At 61.8% G+C, this 20,926-nt stretch overlaps 1 protein-coding gene across 4 annotated transcripts in view; it reads left to right on the top strand.

The window, feature by feature from the left end:
• ZNF710 (zinc finger protein 710) overlaps nt 1-19,825 on the top strand; it is a 32,616-nt gene extending 12,791 nt beyond the window's left edge. For 2 of the 4 annotated variants that reach the window (XM_075764452.1, XM_075764453.1), the window contains exons 2-5: nt 14,448-15,909; nt 16,973-17,164; nt 17,682-17,856; nt 18,637-19,825. In XM_075764452.1, the coding sequence (XP_075620567.1) occupies nt 14,476-15,909; nt 16,973-17,164; nt 17,682-17,856; nt 18,637-18,809 (1,974 nt within the window). In that variant the 5' untranslated portion in view covers nt 14,448-14,475 and the 3' untranslated portion in view covers nt 18,810-19,825. Of the gene's footprint in view, nt 1-4,181; nt 4,250-7,159; nt 7,265-14,447; nt 15,910-16,972; nt 17,165-17,681; nt 17,857-18,636 lie in introns of those variants that run through there. The other 2 variants (XM_075764450.1, XM_075764451.1) reach the window with 2 other exon arrangements.
• Nucleotides 19,826-20,926: the final 1,101 nt, after the last annotated feature.

Consider the following 20,926-nt stretch of genomic DNA (forward strand, 5'->3'; position numbering starts at 1 on the left):
GCCGTTGCTTTCGTCTGCTGAGGGGTCTGGGGGCTGCAGGGTGAGGGGGGCCGCACTGGGCATCGGCCTGCCCTTCGCCCCCCCCGGCACCCGCAGCGCCTGGCCCGGCGTCAGGCCCCCGGTTTTGCATCCGTCACAGCCGTCCCTCATCCTTCTTCCCAAGGTTTGGGGTTTGACCTAAATCTCTGCCGCCGGTTGCTTTTCATGGCTGCGCTTGTTTCGGCAGTTTTGTTTTCTCCGGTTATTTGCTCCGTGGTTTTTCCTAGGGACGGCGAGGTGGCTTTTTGTGTGGGGGACAGTCCTTCCCAGAGCCGCTCAGCGCAGAATTCCGTTTACTGTTTTTACATATCTGCATGTGTGATTACTGGGAGAGGTATTTTTAAAAGTAGCTCGGCGTCTCTTTCAGGGAGTTAGCAAAGAGCAGATTTATTTTCTGCTATGCTGAGAATTAACTCCCCTTTCTCCCTCTTCCCTCTGCCCCCGCTGGAAAGAGAGAGAATGCAGAAAAGAAGAAAGGATTTACATTGTGGTGGTGATTGGCACAGGCTGTGAATGAGAGGTCATTTCATCTGGCTGTTTCTTTTCAAGCGCTCTTTTTTTCATGCACACTGTATTCAGGCTGGGAGCATTCTTTCTTTTCAAAGCTTCTCTGTCTGTCTCTCTCTTCCCCCTCCTTTATTTTTCATCCCTTTTCTTTACTTTTGCTGTCTTTTCATTCTGTTTTTCTCCACCCCCTTGGGGCTCCATTTTTTCTTTCCTCTTTCCTCTATTCAGTTCCTTTTTTCTCCTCGCATCTTTTTTGAATAGCTCTTCTATTTTCGGAGAGGAAAGGGAGTATGTCGAAGAGAAGTCGTTGCAGCAAGGAGGAACTTGAAAGTCTTTCTTTCCCTGTTTATTTCACTTAAAAGCAAAAATTGTTTTCCAAGGGAGCGCGGGGTTTCGGTGCAGAGCCTTTGAAGCGAGGCTGGGACGGCGGCGGGGCTGGCCGGGGTGGGATTTCTCCCGGCCTCTCGCCACACCACAAACGCCGTCGGTCCCAGAGCGCTGACAAACGCCCGGAGCCCTGTGCGGCACGGGCAGGTCTGCGGGGCCGGCGCTGCTTCACCTGCGGTGTGGGTGCTCGTGCTGCAGACGGGGGTCCAGGCAGGAGCAGCCCCTCTCCCTCGGCTCTGGCCGGGCTCGCCCCCGGCCACGGCTTGCCCCGCGCCTTCGGGCACCAGTTACTTGTATTCCATCGCTATTTCTGTTGCTGGTGCTCCCGTGCTAGTGAACGGGAGCATTTAAGACATGACGTGACAATGAGCTCTGAAAGTAAGATCCCGAGAGCTCTCTGCTGCGGCGCGTGTCCCTGCGCGGCGTTGGGAGGAGGTGGATGGGGATGGAGGGGCCGCGTTGCGCCATGTTGGAGGGGGAGCGTGGTGCTTGCAGACCCCAGGTCTCCGCCGGAGCGCTGTGCCGGGTGCCCGGGGCAGGGGTGGCCGTCGGCCACGGAGAGTCACCGCGCTCAGGTCTGATGGACGCGGGGCTGTGGGGCGCCGGGGTTCCCGCGGGTTCGGGCCCTTCCACGGCAGAAGAGCAGGAAGGGTCTCGTACCCGTCCGTAAGACCCCAGCGATTCCAGCCAGGTCTAAGGGACACGTCCTCGCTCAGCAGGACGGGGCTGGTCCCCGCGTCGCTGCTCCCCAGGCGCAGTTTGGTGCCATCAGCAGCTCCTAGCAGCTCCGACAGCTTGCTTTGAGAAGAGCTGCCTCGGCAGAGGGGCTGATAAATCAGGCTTAAAGCCTGATCGGTTTGGTCTGCTCAGGAAGAGGTGGTGGTGTGCTGAGATGCAAAGCGGCAGGAGTTCCTCGAGGAAGGCGGCTGTGGGGGGCGGCGAGCATCCCCCTCCCCGAGCACTGGTCGGGGCACTAACCGTCAGCAGGTTTTGGTGCGGCTTTGGCTGCTCAAGGAGCAAAGGTTTCGCCAGCCCTTGGCGGAAGTGAAGAGCTGGCTCCAGCGTTTGCTTTGGCAGGGTCGGTCTGTGCGAAGCGCTCATGGTAACAAACCTGCTCCGACGGGCTCCCCGCTGTGCTGTGCACCACAGAACGGGGTCCCCTGGAAGTGGCCCCGTGCTGCCAAGTCAGCCCCAGCCCTCCCCTGCTCCTTCCTGTTGTCCCCCAGACCCCGGAGGAGCGCGTCCTCCCCGGGCGGCCCTCGTCCTGCCGCCACCCCCGTGGCCAAACTGATGCAATTAGGGCTCTGATTTGCAGAGAGCGTCTTTTCCCCATTAATCTTAGTCTCCCCTGGTTGCTCTGAAGTAAAGTTGAGGGCTGATCCAGGACAGACGGACCGGCGTTGGACTGGACCCACTGGCTGTTAGAGAGGGGCTGGAGGACGGGGCTCAGGACCGGCTCCCGCTGCGGAAAGCGAGGCAGAGAGTGCAGGTGTGTGCCCGGGGCTGCTCCTCTCCTGCTAAAACAGCGGTTCTGGGTGAATAGTGTACGCACGGAAAATACAGCAAAGTGAGGACTCCTCGCACCGCAGCCCCGACGGCGGAACGTGGGCAGGGGAGCCCTGCGGGCGGCTCAGGACGGGGATCTGGTCACGCGAGCCCGAACGTCTCGTAGTGCGGGGGGAGAATTCTGCTTCCCCTTTGTTCGAAGGGCTTTGGAGGAAGGTTGGAAGGGCCTTGCCAAAGCACGGTAACTTTATCGTCCTCTGGCAGCGGGGCACGCTGGGGCTCAGGCGTGGGCAGGGGTCCGGGGCCGTGCGGGTGGGCTGCAGGAGTGGGAGTGGAGCACGGCGGTTAATGAAGTAGATTTTTTTTTTTAAAGTGAGGTTCAAATAATTGTAACCCCGAGATAGAGAAGACATTGGAGGAGATGAAAAGGGAGAGAGAAAGAAAGGAAGCAAAGGACAGAGGTTTGGAATAGAGAGGGAGATTAGGAGATAGATGAAAGAGAAAGGAGAAAGATAAGAGGGAGAGAGGGGACAGATCTCCAGCGCGAGATGGGCGTTGCCAGGGAAACGGGAAGAATGAGGGAGCGACGGAGGGATGGAGGAGCGGAGGATGCTGGGGGCGGGGAGCGATGATGGAGGGATGGCGGCTCGGTCTCTGGTGGAGGAGGAAAGTGGGCTCTCGGCAGAAAGGCAAGCGGGAGCGGGATGTCCCGGCTCGGCGTGGGTGCGTGCCTGTCTGCTGGGCAGCCCTGACAGCGTTTGGGATCGCGGCTCCGTCTCTCTGCGGTGAGCGGCTGCGGCACCCGCTGCTGCTCGCAGGCTGACCCCGCTCACCCCGAGTTTCCATCAGCTGAAACATTTCTTGTCCGCCGCGGGGAGCCTTTCCTCAGAAACAGGACGCCACGCTGCGCCCATACCTAGCCAAGCACGTGGATCTTCTGGAGGGCTGGCGGGAGGTGGGAGAGGACCCGACCTGGGAGGGAGAGCCCTTGCCTTGTCCTGGCCTCGATATTTCTATTCCACTTCCAGATGCAGCTGCTGCATCTCAACGATAAAAACGTCGTGCGTGACGGGGAGGCCGGGAGGGCAGAGCAGCGACCTGCTCACAGGGGAGGACGGGCGTCGCGGCGCCGAGCATGCCGTGCCGGCAGGGAGGGCAGCGCCAGAGCTTGGCTGGTGCCGCCTGTGCCGGTGCCAGCGCGGCCGCCACGTGTGCCTGCCCTGGCCGATGCTCGGTGCGCAGGGGCGGCCGAGCGTCCCCCTGCCTCGCCAGCGGCAGGACGGTGGCTTCCCAGCGCTGCCACCCCCTCGCTGAGCAGAGCGGTGGCCGATTCCCGCCCCGTGGAGCGAAGGTTCCCCAGCAGAAACCGAGCGCCGGGTGGGGATCAATCCCGGTGTAATTTATTGCGGACGCAGGCAGCCGGAGCGGGGGCTGCCGGGCAGAGCCGTGGGGCGTGGGGCCGGGGCTGGGAGAAGAAAAAACTTGCTTGAACACCCGCCTGCGGTGACGGTGAAGCTTCACTCGTGAGCGGGGTGCCGCAAAGCAGGACCCCTCCTCCCACGACGCCGCGGGTGCTGCTGCAAAGCCCGGAGAGGGGGTTGTGCTGGTTCTGGGACGGCGCCGGCTGCTCCCGCATCCCTGGGCTGGCGACGGGGGCCGGGCGGCTTCGTGCTCCGTACACACTAATTCTGCAGAAATGGTGACCTCCAGTTATTTGAAACACGTTTCTTTTTCCCTTCCAGAGTTTGCCAATAACCTGGTGGCTACAAACATAAATATTTACTTCTCACCGATGAACATAACGGTTGGGGTAAGAATCACTAAAAGAAACATCCACAGATCGATTTAATGTGCTCTGACAAAGCGGGTGCCGCTCCTTTCCCGAGACATTGTCTGTCATAGGGCCTGAAGTCATCATTTTCCACCTAATCTTACTCAAAAAGGTTATCTGTATCATGCTGCAAACTGCAGGTTGTGTCCTTTTTTTTTTTTTTTAACCCAAAGCCCCCAAAGATGACAATTCCTTCACATGATACACACGATATCATTTACATCTCTCCTTGTCAGAAAGCACATCCAAGGCTGAAGGCTGCAGTTCTGCTTCCTGATCAACTTACAGTAAGGAGGTCTTGCTGTTTTTCTAGAGAAGTCATTAACAAAAGTTTTCCTTGAAAAACGGAGTTAGGTAGTATCTAATGTGGACGTGTAGAAATTGTTTTGATTTCTTTCAAAATGCGGGGTTTATGTGGCGTCAGCACCCGGCACCACGCGTCCCCTTCCCCATTTCTCAGAGCTTTGGCTCGTTATTCACAGCCCGGTTTATCTGCGCCGGGTGCCAGCGGCGCGGCGGGAAGCGGTGGTTTCGGTTCTGCCGCAGGCTGAGCCGGGTGGGCTGGGTCAGGTGTGTGCCCCCCGGTCCCGCAGCTCCTGGCCTTGACCGGCCCCGGGGATGGGGCTTGTGCAGCAAGAGCGGCGTTTGGGCTCGGACGTCCCCGGCGTTCCAGTCCGGCTGCAGCGTGCCCTTCCCGCGGTGTCGGACACATCGTCCCGTGTGGGAGAGGTTTCGTGGCCCCGGCAAGGCACGGGAGACACCCCCCCCCCAATCCTTCCCTCGCTCAGCGCCAGCTCAGCGTTTAGTGAAACCGAGATGAACTCGTAAATCATCAGGCATGGTACAGGACAAATGCTCCAGATCGGTTTTATGAATAATTTCAGTTGTTGTGATTTTCAGGACAAAAATATTTTTTTGTTCGGAATTTTTGTGGGTGCTTTGAGTGGCTTTATGTGAAAACCTCAAAAAAGATGAAAGGCTGATTTTTCCTTTATTAAATTTAAATGAAAGCTTCTTTTAAGAAAGGAAGAAAAAATAAAATCAAAGGTATTCTCACAAATACAGATCTGTTGATCAGCCATTTTCCATTAAAAATTGTTGAAAAGTTTTAACGCCTCTTCCCCCTACAAGATCACCCCACGTACCCAACTTCACCCTGCCGTGTCTGCCCCACACGCCGAGAGCTGCGGGGCACCTGCGGCAGGGGGGGCTCCGCAGAGGGTCCCGCAATGGGGGTCCCGCAAAGGCTCCGGCAAAGGGGTCCGGCAGCTGATGGCGCCTGCCGCGGGGTGGGAGCCCACCGGAGTTAAGGCGTGGGGGCTGCGCGCGCCCCTCGGACGGCCAGCGCAGGGACGCGGGTTGGGGTCCTGCAGCCCCGGGGACTTTCCCCTGCGCAGGTTGAAGGCAGAGGAGCTTTGAGGGAGGTGCTCTGCCTGCCCGGGGCAGCCTGGCTGCATTGCTCGGGGTGCACCCTGGATTTTCTTCCAGCAGGAAACAAGTCCTAAAGGTCCTCCCGGATCGGTGATGGGTTGGTCATCGGCCGGTCACACCGAATGCAGGTGTGGAGGTGGTGAGAGGAGACGAGCAGCTGCTGGTACCGGCTGGGAGCCCTGGCACCCGCTCAGGTGCCTGCACTTACCTGCTGATGGGGCAGAGATAACACGGGGCAGCAGCCAGCAGGGCAGGGGGTTTCTGTGTGCCTGGTTGAGTGGGGTTGCTGCTCCCCAGGAAGGCTGTGAAAGGTAAATCTCAGACCCCTTGGGTGGTGGGTGCCCTCGGCTCCCTTTCCTGCAGGGAGGGCTGGGTGAGGTGTGGTGGTTGTAGCCCTTGGGCTGGTGCCCAGAGTAGCCAAGAGAAGGGTGTTTGATCAGGAAAAGGAGCCTAAGCAGGGGTCTGTGATAATTTGTACCTCAGCAGAGAGCGGAGGTACTCAGTTGGAGTTGCAGAACACCTTCTGTGGGGCTTCAGCCAGGATGGCAGTTCTGGGACCGGGTGGTCCTTTTACTCTGGTTCCCCCCATCAGAGCTGGGATGTTGCAGGCAAACCTTGTATGTGTGCATGGGTGGGGTTTTCATGAACCAGGCACTGGGTTTTTTAGGTTACTGAACTCTGGATTACCAAGAGTCCCATTGTCAGAGCGGTTCTGTTGGTGTCTGTGGCTCGGCTGTGCCAGGCGCTGGTGGGGCGGTGGTGCAAGGCGGTGGGGCGGCTGGGTGAAACTGAGGGAGTTAAAACAGGGAAGGGAAGGGAAGAGTGTCCGGAGATGGGTGGCTCTTAGTCTGGTGCAGTGGGTGGAAAATCTGGAATCCAGCAGGAAATGCACTGGGGGCTGAGGAGGCTGCTGGGCAAAATGCTGCTGCAGAGGGGACCTCCGTGGTGTAAGAGGCCCCAGGTGAGGGTTAGGTGTTTGGGTGGTTAAAGACAAAACAAGAGAGGTAGAGAGAAGTAAAATTACATAAGGAAGTGAAAGCTCTGTAAAAAACCCTTATTTTAAGTGCCTACAGCCCGGGAGGTGAGGAGCTGGTGGTGGCTCTGAGGAGGTGGCCGGTGCCGGGGCGGGCAGGAGCCGCAGGGATGTGCTGGGGCAGAGCCTGACTCTTCCCAACTGTCTGGAGAAAGGCAGGAGGAGAAGAGAGATTGCACCGAGACAAAAACCTCCCAGGAGTGGGAGGAGAAATGCTGAAAGAAAACCGAATTTCACAACCCCCAGAGGAGCAGGGACGAGAGCCGTGGCCACCGGCCCCGGGCGCGTCCTTCCCACGAGCCTCAGAGAAGGGAGAGCGGCAGCCGGGGAGACGCGGCTGAGGGGCGCCGGGAGCACGGCACGCACGGCTTTCGGAGGGGACGCCGGCAAGTGTGTCTGTGTAACGCCACGCGCGGGAAAGGAGTGGGCGGGCGAGTGAGTGTCTCCATTGGCAAACGAGCTGGAGAGCACCTAACCCCCCGCTGAAGGTTTTCATTTAAGCCCGGAGGAGCGTTTGGTTCCCAGCTACGGTACGTGGGAAGGGACAGCTGAGTTTGAGCGAAAACCTGCCAGGTGCAGCCATGGGAAGGATCTGGAGACTCGAGCTGGGGAGGAAGAGGAGTTGCTCTTCCGTTGCTACTGAGATCACTACTAAGATGTGTTTAATTTATTTTCTGTTTTTCTGATCTGGGAGGTGGGACAGAGGGGTGAGCTGAGCACCCAAACCGGCAGTTGGAAAAGGGGGTTGGGAAGTCAGCGTGGAGAGGTGTGAGGGTGGCGGAGGAGCAGACCCCCTCCCCAGACACAGCCCCTGGCAGAAGGGCACGTCCCCTCGGGCCAGGGGCTGGAAGCTGCAGAAATGTTGTGATGCTGCAAACCCAGGAATATTTCAAATATCGGTACCCACAGCAGAGCTGGGACGTCAGCCCACAGCGCTCCTGTGCACGGGCCTTTTTACAGTAGTACTTGCAACTTTTCCTCAAAAGTGGATCTCAGCATCGTAAATAACGAAATAAATACGGACTTTGCCCCGAGAGACGGGACAGCCGAAGGGCAGGATGGGGTGAGCTGAGGAGCACACAGTGCCTTGCTGGAGCGGCTCCATCGCTGCTGGGTGTCGGCGAGGCATGGGTGTGCTCTAAGAAGAGACTGGAGGAAATCAGTGTAGTAGCAGATTTTTGCATAGAATTTTTTTCCCTGAGAAGTTGTGAATTTGAAAACCGGGGTGATGAAATTCGTCATTGCTGGTGCAGTTGTTTGTTGGCAACCAAGGAGAGATGGGATGAGAAAGGGCTTAAAAGGTGAGTGGCTCACGCCTAGTGCAGACCCAAATGATGGGAGGGAGAAATAACGGGATCACTATGAGAAGTCACAGCACAACTCCTGCACACGTGTCTCCCGCCCGTCCGATGGGAGCAGGATGCTGCCAGCCAGCGCGGTGCAGAGCTCTGCACCAAATCAAACTGCGGAATGATTAATATCTACTGAAAAGTTCAATTTGTGGGTATGGAAAAGAAAGGCAGATCTTGGATTGCACAAGAAACTTGAGTGCAGATGGGGGAGACCAGTGAAGGAGCATGTGGGATGGTGGGCATGGAGGCAGGAGAAGGGGAGAAGTTTGCAGGACTGGGGTGGGAAGTGAGGGGGAGTTCAGTTTGAGGTTCAGCCTGGCATCCTTTGTTCTTCATGGGGTGGAAGATGTGGAGAGGGGGATTTGCCCGGCTCCTCCTCTTGCCCTCAGCCTGCCAGCTTGGCTCTCAGCTGTGTGCCCGCAGCCCACCTTCCCCTCAGCCTGCACGTCCCCGGCGAGCAGAGGAACGGGCGCCTCCGCTCGCTGGCCAGAGCTTGCTTATTTATTGGGGGCATTATCATGGCAGTGTGGCCCTTTGTAACAGTCTCTTCCGCAGAGAGATGGAGTTTGATTGTTAGAGCATCCTTACAGCTCCTGGAGACCTCGCCTGGCGCTCTGGCACTGGAGCGGCACTGGGACCGTTGCTTTGCCAGGATGGACTGGCAGAATCCTCTCCTGTCCATGCTCTGCTGCTCGCGGTCTTCCCAGTGTGCCCGGTGCCGCGTCTCTTGAGTCCCCAGCCTTGGAAGGATGAGTCTTTGTCACACCTCAGCTGGTGGTATTTTGTCAGCACCAGGAGGAACAATGTGTTTGTGCTTATTTTCCATCCCCTGCCCCTTCTCGTGCAGCTGAGGTGGGTCAGGGCTGAGCGGGTGCTGCAGAGCCAGTTCCCTCTGCCGCGCTGCCCCGGCTGCACGGGGGGAGGCAGCAGCGGACCCCAGCCCGTGGTCTGCCAGCAGCCCGGCACTGCTGTGCCAGGGGTGTGGAGGGCTCCTGCCCAGGGATCTCTCTGGGACCTCTCAGGAGGAGGAGATGTCTGCCTGGGTTTTGGTGCAGGCGCTGCGTGAGCCTCTGCGTGCTCCGGCCCCGGGCTCGCGTCGCCTTGCTTCACTCGGAGCGGTTGCTTCACATGGGACTGGTTGTGGCAGGTCTGTGCTCAGCTGCGGCGCTGGACCTGAGCCCCCCCGAGGCTGCTGCTTTGGCTTCTTGAGCAAGATTGGAAGTGGCTCCCTAAAGAGCAGAAGTTTAGGCCGTGTTCTGTACCCCAGGGGCAGTCAGGGTGTTTCCCGGGGGAGTTTAAATACGTGACCTGACCTTACTTGCCAATGTGTTGGGAAACAGCGTTTCCAGCCTGCTCTGCAAGACCCAAGAAGGCTGAACAGGGAAGTGAGAGCGAGAAGTGAAACAAAAGCGCCTGTCCCGTTCCCCACTTCTCTCCCTGTGGTGTTTGTGCAGCTGCAGCCCTGCGAGCTGGTGTGGCCTCGCTCTCTTGAACAGCAAAGCTCCATTTCTCATGTACCAGGGCTTGCGCATTTGATGGAGAAAAGTGCAAAGAGTCTTTTGTGTAACACAAGGCTTTCGTTTTTGTACTGAGGGCCCAGAGGAGCGGAGCTCGTCCCCTTTCTCTGAGTGCCCTGAAGTAGGAATCCAGCATTTACTGTCTTCTAAAAACCTCTGGTTTAGGGTTGCCATTCTCAAAACAGATCAGTGCTGGCCTCGGGAGCGCGTGCGAGCGTGTCATCCTTTCAGCTTCCTTGTCTCGTGGTGCTCGGACTCGGGGGCAGAGATGCAGAGTTGTGCTGGGGGGTCCGGCTGACCCCTCCACAGTGCTGCAGATGTGGGGAGAACAGCTGGGTCCCGCCTCGTGTCCCTTCTCCCCTCTCCCGTCCTGGGGCTGCCAGCCGGCTGCGGGGCTGCCCAGGTTGTGTTGCCCTTGCACGGCGCTTACTGGCACCCGCAGTGGGGAGCGGGATCCGGCGGTGCCCCCCTGTCGCAGCGGGAGCTGGGGTAACAACACGCCGCTGTAGGAGGAGGCGTGTGGGTGTTTATCGTCCTGTGTGATAAGTGGCTGTGGAGGAAGCCTTGGGAAAAGCAGGATCTTAACTGGGCTGGAAGAGACGTCCAGTGCAGGTGGAAATAGAAGCTCTGCCCTAAACCAAAGAGGAAAACAAAATCCAAGACCAAATCAGGAGGTCTTCCCTGCTTCCCAGCCTCTTCCAGCTCCTCTCGCCAGGGCAGAGCAGAGGGACCCCAGCTTTGCTGTCTGGGCTGAGACCCTGGGGAGCGGGCTCTGGATTGCGGCTCCCCGAAGGCAGCAGCTCCCCGAAGGCAGCGGCACCGCTCACGCGCCCCTTCCTCCTTCCGGGAAACTGCTGCTCGCCACTGGCCACCCCAGAGCCCTGGCCGTGCGCTGCCCGTCACCCAAGGCCCGGCTGGCGTCTGCTGGGGACCCGGCTCAGGATGGGAGGGGGCTGCCTGGGCAGGGGGGGGTTCAGGGGTCTCAGGCGGGTTGGGGAAATGAGGGGGGCTGTCGCAAGCCGGCAGGGATGGCGGTGTGGGGGCGCGTTGCTCTGGCTCCCCGCAGGGATGGACGCTCCGTGAGGAGCGGGGGGCACCAGGCATCGCCCCCGGCCTTGCTCCGGCAGGGCTCCCCCCGGGAGGAGGAGGAGGAGGATGACAACAACCCGCCCTTGCTCCGCGGCTGCCCGGGCGATGGGCCGTGGGGTCGGTCAGCCCGGGGTCCCCGGAGGGGGGGGGGGGGGGGTCCCGGTGCGGGGGGTTCCAGCCGGCGAGGGACGGCCCTGGGGCCGGGCTGTGCGCACCGGCAGCGCCTTCCCGGCTGCTCCCTCCTCATCTTCCTCCCCATCCTTCCTCCCACCTCTCCTCCCCCTCCTGCCGCCGCCCTCCCCCACTCCTCGCTTTGTTTCGCTGCCTCCGCACTCCCCCTCCTCCCCCCATCCTCTTCCTCCTTTCCTCCCCATCCTCTTCCTCCCCACTCGGTTCCGCAGGGTTTCTCCCCAGCTCTGTGCTGGGGGCTGGAGGTGCGAGGGGCTGAAGCCACCCCCCCGTGTCCTCCCCTCCTCATTTCTGACCGGCAGCCAGGCAGGGCCCGATCCTGTCAGCGGGGCTGAGCAGCCCGTGCTGCGCACAGCGGGGGCACGCTTGCAGTGAAGGACCCGGTACCCCCAGTGCCAGCAGACCCCACGCAGTCGGTGTCTGTCCCCCTTCTCCTGCCCTCCCCGTTTCCATGCGGGTTTTTTCCCCTTCCCAAGGGATGTGTGCGCTGTGGTGGGCGCAGAGCCGGCGTGAGAGGACGCACGGGCCGCGCTCACCCGGGCTGTGCAGGAACCGGCAAGAGCAGGCAGCTGCCTGCGGTGGTGTGTTTGCAGTGGGGAGGCCGATGTGCTCGGGCCAGCGCTCCTCGTCCCTGCAGCCCCTCGCTGGCCCGGCTGGTGGGACGCGGCGTGGAGGCTGCCTGGGTGCCACGGTGAGAGCCGCGGGCACGATAACCTGATGAAGCGGGGTTTCTCCCTCAGAGAGGAGAGCAGTTATTTGGCCCGGGATTGCCTCTCGCACCGTGCAGGTGCTCCTGGGACTGCGGCATAATCTGGTTTAGAGTTTATTCCTGTTTTACCTCCCCCATAGGATTTCTCTTTGTTGTAGCTGCAGAAATAATTATATTTAGGAGAACGTTCTTCACTCTAGGAGGAAGCGGCGGCCTCCTCTCTTTCATCTGTCGGCTGTTCTCCAAGCGCCTCCCTGCCCGTCCTCGCTGGTTGCCCAGGGCTGGGGGGGGCCCTGTGCCATATCCCATCGATGGGGGGGTCCTGGGCTGGCTCGGCCGGGGCGGTGGGCACCGCTGCTCGGGGCTCTGCGGGAAGCTGCAGCATCCCTCCAGGACCCTGCCCCATCCTCTCTGGGGCAGATACGGGGCTGTTGGGCCCCTGGGCATGAGTGAGCCGAGTGTAAGCATGTTCTCAAAGTGTTGTTTTAATCCTAAAACAAAATGTATAAACTACCCTCCAGCTGAAGGGAGTGTTTTGGCAGCCCGTGTGTCTTCCCCCAGCCTACGGGCGAGCTGCTCCGCTGGCAGACCTGCCTGTGCCTTTACATCTCCCTGGCTTCTCATTTCGCTCTGTTTTGCTTTGTCTGATGGTCTCCCCTCCCTGTTTCCCAGCCTGAATCACCAAGGAACCTGCGGCTGCCAACCGGAGGGATCTGGGGATGGGTGGCGAAACAGCATCCCCGAGGCGCGGTGCTGTCTGCCCTGCTCTCCTCGGTGCAGCAGCTCCTCCGCACTTTGCTATCCCAGATTCCCGGGTTGTTTATGGCAGCAATTCGAGGAATTGCTGGCCAGCTGCCTCTCAGCTCTCCAGAAAAGGCTGGCGCTGGTGGGGTGTGTGCAGGCTCCGTGCGCCTGGTGAGGAACGCCGGCTCTTCAGAAGGGCCTCGTCCCTCCCTGCGGCCATTCCCACACCAGTCACACTATTTCGGTGGGAACGCGTCCGGTGCTGCGTTCTCTGGGCTGGTGGCTCCCCAGAGACCACCAGAGCACGGGGAGCTCCGGGCTTGTCCCAGGCTCGGGAGTGGAGCTGCCATCCCCGGGGTGCTCCACGTCTGGCACTGCCACAGAGCCGGCACCGGTGGCCCGGCAGCGACTGCCTGTAGGCGTGATGTGAATGTGGGGTTTTCTGCTTTGTCTTTAGGCTTTTGCCACCAAAACTGCGGCCCTGTGAGTTTGCTGTGCTCCCACGTATACCCGGTGGCGATACCGTGGCATCGCCGTGATCTCCTGGTGCCCTCCCCTGTGCTTGTTTACCCCTCCTCACTTCTCCACCAAAGGCCATTTGTCCTTGTAGTCGAAGCTGGTTGATGTCTCCCTGACCTTCCAAGTCTGTGTTTCCCAAACTGTGGCACCGTGCACTGCTCCACGTGAGCTCCGCCGTCACCTTTCCCCCGGCCATCACCAGTGGGGACGCATCAAACAGCAGCGCTGGAGCAGCTCCTCTTGCATGTCCTCTGTGAGCAGTTATCTGACTTTCTTCCTGAAAATAGGTGGGATAGGTAAATAGCACAAGGTCCAGACTGGAATCCTGCAGGATCCCATCGCGAGCCCTCCCGGGACGTGTCTCCGGGTCCCAAGAGTCTGAGCGGGGGGTAAACCAGTTGTGGTCCGTTCGCTGTGTGCCCCAGGGTGCCGTTGGTGTTGGGTCAGTCCCGCTCTGATCCCGTCCGTCTCCTGCACCTCTTCCCCGTGTAACACGTGGTGCCCGCCGCCCCGGAGCTGACGTGGGCACAAACGCTCGGGGGGCACCTCGGGGAGGGGGTGGGGGAGGGAGAGGACTCTCAAACCTTTGCAGCCTGGGAGGGGGATTGGCTGCCGCTCTGTTGCGTTTGCACCGGGGCCCTGGAGAATTGTGGCTTTTACAGGGATTTTTAGCTAATTCTGTAGCCCTCTTCTTACAAGTGGCTTCGTAACTCTGTAAGGAGGCTGTGCGGGTTGGTAGGGAGGCAGGAAAAATGGGAACAAACCACTTAAAACCTGGAGAAATACTGCTGGAACCTGGCGTGCTTATCGCTGGGACAAGACAGCGCTGCTGCAAGGCGTTAATAAAAGCAAAGGGCAGAGGAGGCGCTTGCCGTGGCGATGAGAGGGGCTGCAGAGGGATGGGCTGGGCAGGGAAGGTGAAGCTGGAGCCCGGCTGCCGTGGGGCAGGGGAGGTCAGAGCGACGAGGGGGGTCACAGGGACCAGCACAGCCAGCGCTCCCCGACCCCCGTGCTGCGGCTGTGCTCGGACCCCCACCGGGGAGCGTGCCAAAGGCACCGGCACTGAGCGGAGCCTCTGCCGTGTGCTTCACTTGGGCTTGCCAGCCTGGCGGTTTGATGTTCCCAGTGAGGAGGGATTGGGCTCTGGTTCCTCGGGGTCCCTGTGCCCTTTGCGGCCGCTCCTCACCCCTGCAAGGAGCCCAGAGCGGCGTGTTCGGCTTTCTTGGCTGGTCCCCAAGCCGCACAGGCGCCGGTCCCCAGGAGTCGCTGTGGGGAGCTCTGGGGCATCTGAGGAGCCAGACGTCAGCCTCGGGGTTCGATAGCCCGGCCAGAAAGGCAGACACAGAGCCGAGCTTCCCCTCCACAGCCTGGCTCTCCAGTCCCCTCCTGCACCCAAGACCCCCAGAACCGTGCCACCCCTGTGTCCTGGGACGCGTGGTGCCTGGCAACAGCTGCGTCGGTCTGGGGTTTGCTGGGGACGGTGATTGGGAAAGGGGTGACGGGTGGAACAAACCCCTCGCAGAGTGGCGTCCCCACTGGTTGCACGGCGGCAGGGGTGCCAGGAGGGCTAACGGACGTCTCTTTCCCTCCCCAGCCATGACAGCGTAGGCAGGTGGCAAGAGATGGATCGCTTCACCGAGTGCGGGACCCAGACGGACGCGGTGGTGGTGCTGTCCCTGGCACAGGCTGCGGTTCTGGGCTTGGTGTCTGAGAATGAGCTGCTCGGGGCCACCGTCAGCCCCGCCAGCTTCTTCCCGGGACCGGGAGGGGAGCTGCCGGACGCCGCCGCGGTGGAGCCCGGAGAGCCAGAGGGCGAGTGCCAGCTGGAGGGCGAGGGGCAGGCGCCAGGGGACGGGCAGGAGGATGACGCCTTGGAGGCAGAGTCCTCCCTGGAGAAGCACGCCCGGAGGAGGAAGCGGCCTCCCGTAAGGCTGGTGCCCAAGGTCAAGTGCGAGAAGGCGGAGGCAGAGGACGAGGTGCTGTATGAAGTGTCTGTCCCTGGGGACGAGGAGGGCGAGCAGCAGCGCAGCCACCCGCCGCCCCTCCAGGACGCCGGCCAGGAGCAGACGGTGCAGAGCAGCGCCATGAAGATGATTGACCTCGGCACCTTCGGCAGGAAGCCCCGGCGCCTGCGGCACCTGCGCCGGCACGCACGCCAGGAGCTGGACGGCACCGAGAGCCGCCTCGGGGGCACTGACCCAGCCGGCACCGTGGAGGGCGGCACTGCAGGGGCCCTGCGGACCGAGTGCACCTTCGAGGCGGGCACCCCGTCCCCTGGTGAGGTGGAGACCCCCGTGCCGGCATCCCCTGAGCAGGTGAAGAGCGAGCAGGGCTTCACCTGGCAGGAGCCAGGGGAGCTGGAGGCGGAGGCAACTGGTGCCACCAGCGAGCGCAACAAGAAGGCGCAGCTGGACCGGCTGGACATCAATGTGCAGATCGACGACTCGTACCTGGTGGAGGCAGGGGACCGCCAGAAGCGCTGGCAGTGCCGCATGTGCGAGAAGTCCTACACGTCCAAGTACAACCTGGTGACCCACATCCTGGGCCACAACGGCATCAAGCCCCACTCCTGCCCGCACTGCAACAAGCTCTTCAAGCAGCCCAGCCACCTGCAGACCCACCTGCTGACCCACCAGGGCACGCGGCCCCACAAGTGCGAGGTGTGCAGCAAGGCTTTCACCCAGACCAGCCACCTGAAGCGGCACATGCTGCTGCACACCGACATCAAGCCCTACAGCTGCCGCTTCTGCGGCCGGGGCTTCGCCTACCCCAGCGAGCTGAAGGCGCATGAGGTGAAGCACGAGAGCGGCCGCTGCCACGTCTGCGTGGAGTGCGGGCTGGACTTCTCCACGCTCACCCAGCTGAAGCGGCACCTCTCCACGCACCAGGGCCCCACGCTGTACCAGTGCCTGGAGTGCAGCAAGTCCTTCCACTACCGCAGCCAGCTGCAGAACCACATGCTGAAGCACCAGAACGTCCGTCCCTTTGTCTGCACCGAGTGTGGGATGGAGTTCAGCCAGATCCACCACCTCAAGCAGCACTCCCTCACGCACAAGGTAGGGGCATCGGGCACCCGGGGGGTGCTGTCCTTGCCGTGCCCAGAGGAGATGTGCCGACTCTGGATGTGGGGGCTGGGGGAGAGGGGTGCCCCAGTGCCCCGCAGTCTTGGTCAGCCCTGGGAGATGGGTGGGCAGAGGTGCCCGTGGTTGGCGTTCGTTAGGGGTCACTGATTAGCAGTGAAAGGGCATCGCGATGGGCAGGGGCCCTGGGGCCTCCTTTCTTCCTGGGGGTCTCCATCCTTGGGGAAGGGGGGTTCAGACCTACTGCGGGTGCTGTGGCAGGGTGACCCGGGGGACCCTGCCCACGTGCTGCCACAGCCCTTCCCAGTGGGCTGTGAGCGAGGGGGGTCGTGCTTTTCCAGGGGTTCTTCCAGGGGCGAGCAGTTGGCCTGAGCCAGAGAGCAGGGCTGGGTCGCACAGCTGGGCTTACAGCACCCGTCCAGCCACGCTCCCTGCAGCCCACCTCCCGCACGCTGCCAGGCTTAGGCAGGGCTCTCCAACATGCCCCATGCCTGGTCGGCTGCTGTACAGCGGCCGCGCTCCCCAGCCAGCTCCTTCCCGTGGGCACCGCTTTGCGGAGCTGCTCTCGCTCCAGGGGCACCAGCCTCGTACTGGGTTTTCCAAGTGCTGCCAATGCGTTTCCAGCACGGGTGAGATGGCGGTATCTGGGGTGAGGCAAGAAGCAGGATCCTGCCCGCTGCAGCAGGAATTACACCCTGGGGCAGTGCGGGGACGGCCCCAGGCTCCCAGTAGTGCCCGCTCTGTGCTCGCAGAAGGGGCAGGGAGGGGGAAGCAGGAGATGCTCTGGGGACGGTGCAGACGAGCTGATGAGGATAAATCTCCCTCCCAGTTCCTGTGGTCCAACCTGCTGACAGTCTCCAAAGTTCAGCTTAGCACGAGGACGCTGTCCTGTGCCCCTTGGGGAGCGCAGGTCCCTGCTCTGCACCGTGCCGGCTCTGCTCGTGTGCCCCCGGAAACCCCCCAGCCGCCCCGGCAGCGCTGCTGCTCTGCCCGGGGTTCGGCTCTGCCCTGTGCCCACGGCTCTCCGAACCCCTTGCAGGGCGTGAAGGAGTTCAAGTGTGAGGTGTGCGGGCGGGAGTTCACGCTGCAGGCCAACATGAAGCGGCACATGCTGATCCACACCAGCGTCCGTCCCTACCAGTGCCACATCTGCTTCAAGACCTTTGTGCAGAAGCAGACGCTCAAGACCCACATGATTGTGCACTCACCGGTGAAGCCATTCAAATGCAAGGTACCGGCGGGGGTCCGGCGGGGGGTAGCGAATCCGGGGTGGGTTAGCACGGGCCCTGGTGCACCGTGCTCCTGGAGAAACCCAGCCAGGCTGGGTTGAGTCCTCGGTCGCAGGAAAGCAGTTTTGTGATGCCTCCCTCTGTTCGCTCGGGCAAACAGCTTGTCCTGATGCGTCTGCTCAGAGCTGTGCAGCGGGGAGCTGCTGCTGCGGGCAGGGCGTGGGCACCGCTAATGGAGAAGGACAATTAGTACCGCGCTCTGACCAGCGCTAGGTGTGCTGGACTTCCCAGCAGTACCAGCACAGCATCCCTGGGGCCTCCCACCGCAGGGGGGAAGGAAGCAGCCCCGTTACTCTTGGAAGTTGGTGGGAGCAATCGGGGACCCCGGAGTGAGGTCCGCTCTGAAAAGCCCACGTCCCTGCGGCAGCACTGGCCGCCACGGGCGAGTGTGCGCTGCTGACCCCCTTACCGGGGGTGGCAGCGGGAGAGCCCTCGCTGACGCTGGGAACGCTGCCGTAGGTCTGCGGGAAGTCCTTCAACCGCATGTACAACCTGCTGGGCCACATGCACCTGCACGCGGGGAGCAAGCCCTTCAAGTGTCCCTACTGCTCCAGCAAGTTCAACCTGAAGGGCAACCTGAGCCGGCACATGAAGGTCAAGCATGGGGTGATGGACATCAGCCTGGACAGTCAAGGTGGGTGCGGGCTGTGGCATCGCGGACTGGGGGCTGTGGCATCGCGGACTGGGGGCTGTGCTCTTCCCCGCTGTGGCCAGTCCTGGGAGCACCCGGCTCTTGGCCGATGGCTTCAGGAGCTGGGCTGTGCCGCTGCAGCAGCTCTGGCGAGCGCCTTTCAGTGAGCTCCGGTCCTGTCACCTGAGGGTGGATGCTCCATCAGCGGTCTTGCAGCAGGACCACCCCTGCTTCTTACGGACAGAGCCGGACGTGAGCTCTGGCTGTTTCATCCCCTCGACTTTCCCAGCAGCCTGATGCCCACCTCGAGCGCATCCTGGGGAGACCTGGCAGCATCCCCCGTTCCTGCCCTCTTCCTCCCCACCTCCCAGCCCAGCCTCAGCCGGTGCCCAGCACCGTGGCACAGGCCGGGGGTGTGAGCCGGGGGCGGCGCTGGGAGGATGCCTTTCCTGCACTGCTGTCCTCTCCTCGCCTCCCCGGCCCCCACAGTGGGATGGGTGCTGCAGACCCCCGCGTGTGGCACATCCCTTGCTGGTCAGAGGCGAGCACACGCATGCCAGCGTTCCGCTCCGGCAGCGCTCTGCTGGTGACCGATCCTTGCCACGACACGTGGCTGGGGACCCTCTGAGCTGGGAGTGGCCCAGCTCAAGCAGAGCTATAGCTCCTGGGGGAGCTCTGGGCTCTAAACCCAAGGTGCCTGGGCGGGAGGGGTGCTGTTGGCTGTGGACCTTCAGCACTGCAGAAGGCAGGTCCAACATCGGGTGTCCATGTGGTGAATCCTAGATCCCATGATGGACCTGGCTGGGGCTGAGCACGCCGAGCTGGACGGGCAGCAGGAGATGGACGACTTCGAGGAGGAGAACTCTTACGGCTATGGGGGGGTGGGCAACCCTCCGGATGAGCACGCCCTGACCGAGCAGGCCATGAAGGAGATGGCGTACTACAACATGTTGTAGCCGAGGCTGGAGGAGGCTGCTGGGGGCCTGCGTGGACTTTGCGTGGTAAGAGGAGCTGCGGCCGGCAGGCTGCGGCACCCAGCCAGACCTGCACCACCACCCCTGGAGAGGGGGGGCTCCGGCTGAGCTCGGTGAAGGAGAAAACAGGGATATCCACAAACCTTTGCCAGGGCGAAGGCGCAGGAGCGGAGGCTGGAGGCGGCACAGGGCAGCGGTCGCTGCCTGCCACGGGCACGCCGAGCTGGTGCAGCGAGGGCTCAGCTCCAAGCTGCTGCCAGACCCTTGCAGAGCCTTGGCAGAGCTCTCGCTATTGCTGTGGGGTCCTTCCTTCCCTCCCTCCCACCCCCCCAGAGAGGGAGCGCTGAGCTGTGTACCGGCTGCCTGCAGCTCCCCTGCCCGGCGCTGACCTCCCGTCGCTCTGCTCCTGCCTGCCTGCCCCACGGCGCGGGGGCAAGCCGGGACCCTGCCTCTCTTTACCCTTGCCAGCGTCAAGCGTAATTGAAGCTGCGGGCAGGGGAAGGCATGTCCCAGAAGATGATGAGCATTACTAATTATTCTACCTCCTGGGCCCTCCCCACGGCCGTGCTGGGGCTGCAGCCCAGCTGGCCCCCTGCTCCCCCCTCGAGCGCCCCGTGGGGCAGAAGCCCCTCTGTCCGTGCGAAGCGGTGGGTTTGTGTTTCTTGCTCTTCCCCGTCTCCTGGGCAGGCGAGAGCCATCCCGCTTGCTCTGGCACCGGCTGCGTGCTGGCACGGGCAAGGCTGCGGCAACCTGCGTGAGGCCACGAGGCACATACAAAACAGAATATTTTCTTACAAACTAATGGCAAAGCTCAGAGGAAGCAGCAGCTCTGAGTATGGAGCAGCTGTAGCGAGCGGTGTATTTAAAGGAAGGCAAACCCTGTTCAACTTGAGCAAATGATGGTATTTTGAAAGTAATTTATTTTTTTCAGACGTGCCGCGTGGTTGGATTTATCTTTTCACTGAGTTCAGTTTCCTTCAACCAATGTGCTTTGTAAACCTGTGTAACGTGTGTGGTCTGTGTGCGGGGGGTGGGGGGCTGCTGTGGTGCTCGGGGGGGGTAAGGACCAGAGTGGGGTCCCACCACCAGCGGGGCCCTGCTAACGAACTGCAGCCCTCTTTACGCTGCCTGCACCCCCTCCTCGCCCCCTGAGCTGCTCCAGGGCTCAGGAAAAGGCTTTTCCTGGGGCAGCGCAGCCCTTGGGGTACGGGTTTGCCTCCTGCGCTCCCTGGTGCTGGGGAGGGGGGAGAAAGGGGCTGGGACCACCGTCCTGGCTTTTTCCCCCTTCCCTCCTGGGGGGCAGGGGGCCAGGCAGCACCGAGAGCATCGCTCCCCCTGCGCGGGCTGTGCCGGGCAGGGCCCCGGCAGGCACCGGTACCTCCTGGGCGGCCACCGCCGGGGTGCTGGCACAGGGTCCGGGACCCCCGAGCTGACCTCCCCACACACGCTGCAGGTGCCGGCCCTGCCGCGCTCCCTGGGGCAGGGCACCCTCTGCCCCATCCCCGAAAGCCCCAGGCTGGCTCTGGGGGGTGGCACCACTCAGCCCTCCGGGCTCCTGGCCCCCAGCGAGGCAGCGTGCCCCCAGCCTTGCCATCGCCTTCTGCTTTCCCCCCTGGGCAGTAACTTCCTCCAGCTGTGGGGCAGGATGGAGATGGCCACAGCGTTCAGCAGCCCGGACCCCCTCCCTCCCCAGAGCCCCCCCCCCCCCCCCCCACACACTACCTCAGTCCTGTAACCAAAAAGCTGCGATGTGCGTTCCCCCACCCCGTGCTGGGTGAGGACGGGCTGGCGAGGCTGAGCTGAGGGGGTCTTTGCTGCGGCACCAGGCTCTGCCCCGCGGGACGAGGCGGGTGGGGGGGTCTCATACCGGTGGCACAGCAGTGCAAGTAGCCACGTGGCTCCCTGGCGTCCCCCCCTCGCATACGCCGGGCGTTCAGCTGCCCCTTGTGCAAAACCCTACTGTGTTTTTGTTATTTTTTATCTCCTCAGTTTGAAGAGTTGTTTAGCAATAATTCTAATAAATGCGTATTCTTTAGCTGCTGGCTGCCTCCTGCGGCCGGCACCCGCCCCGTGCCGCGACAGACGAGCTACCACCACGC

This window comes from Balearica regulorum, chromosome 12, assembly GCF_011004875.1.
Source record: "Balearica regulorum gibbericeps isolate bBalReg1 chromosome 12, bBalReg1.pri, whole genome shotgun sequence".
Taxonomy (NCBI): Eukaryota; Metazoa; Chordata; class Aves; order Gruiformes; family Gruidae; genus Balearica; species Balearica regulorum.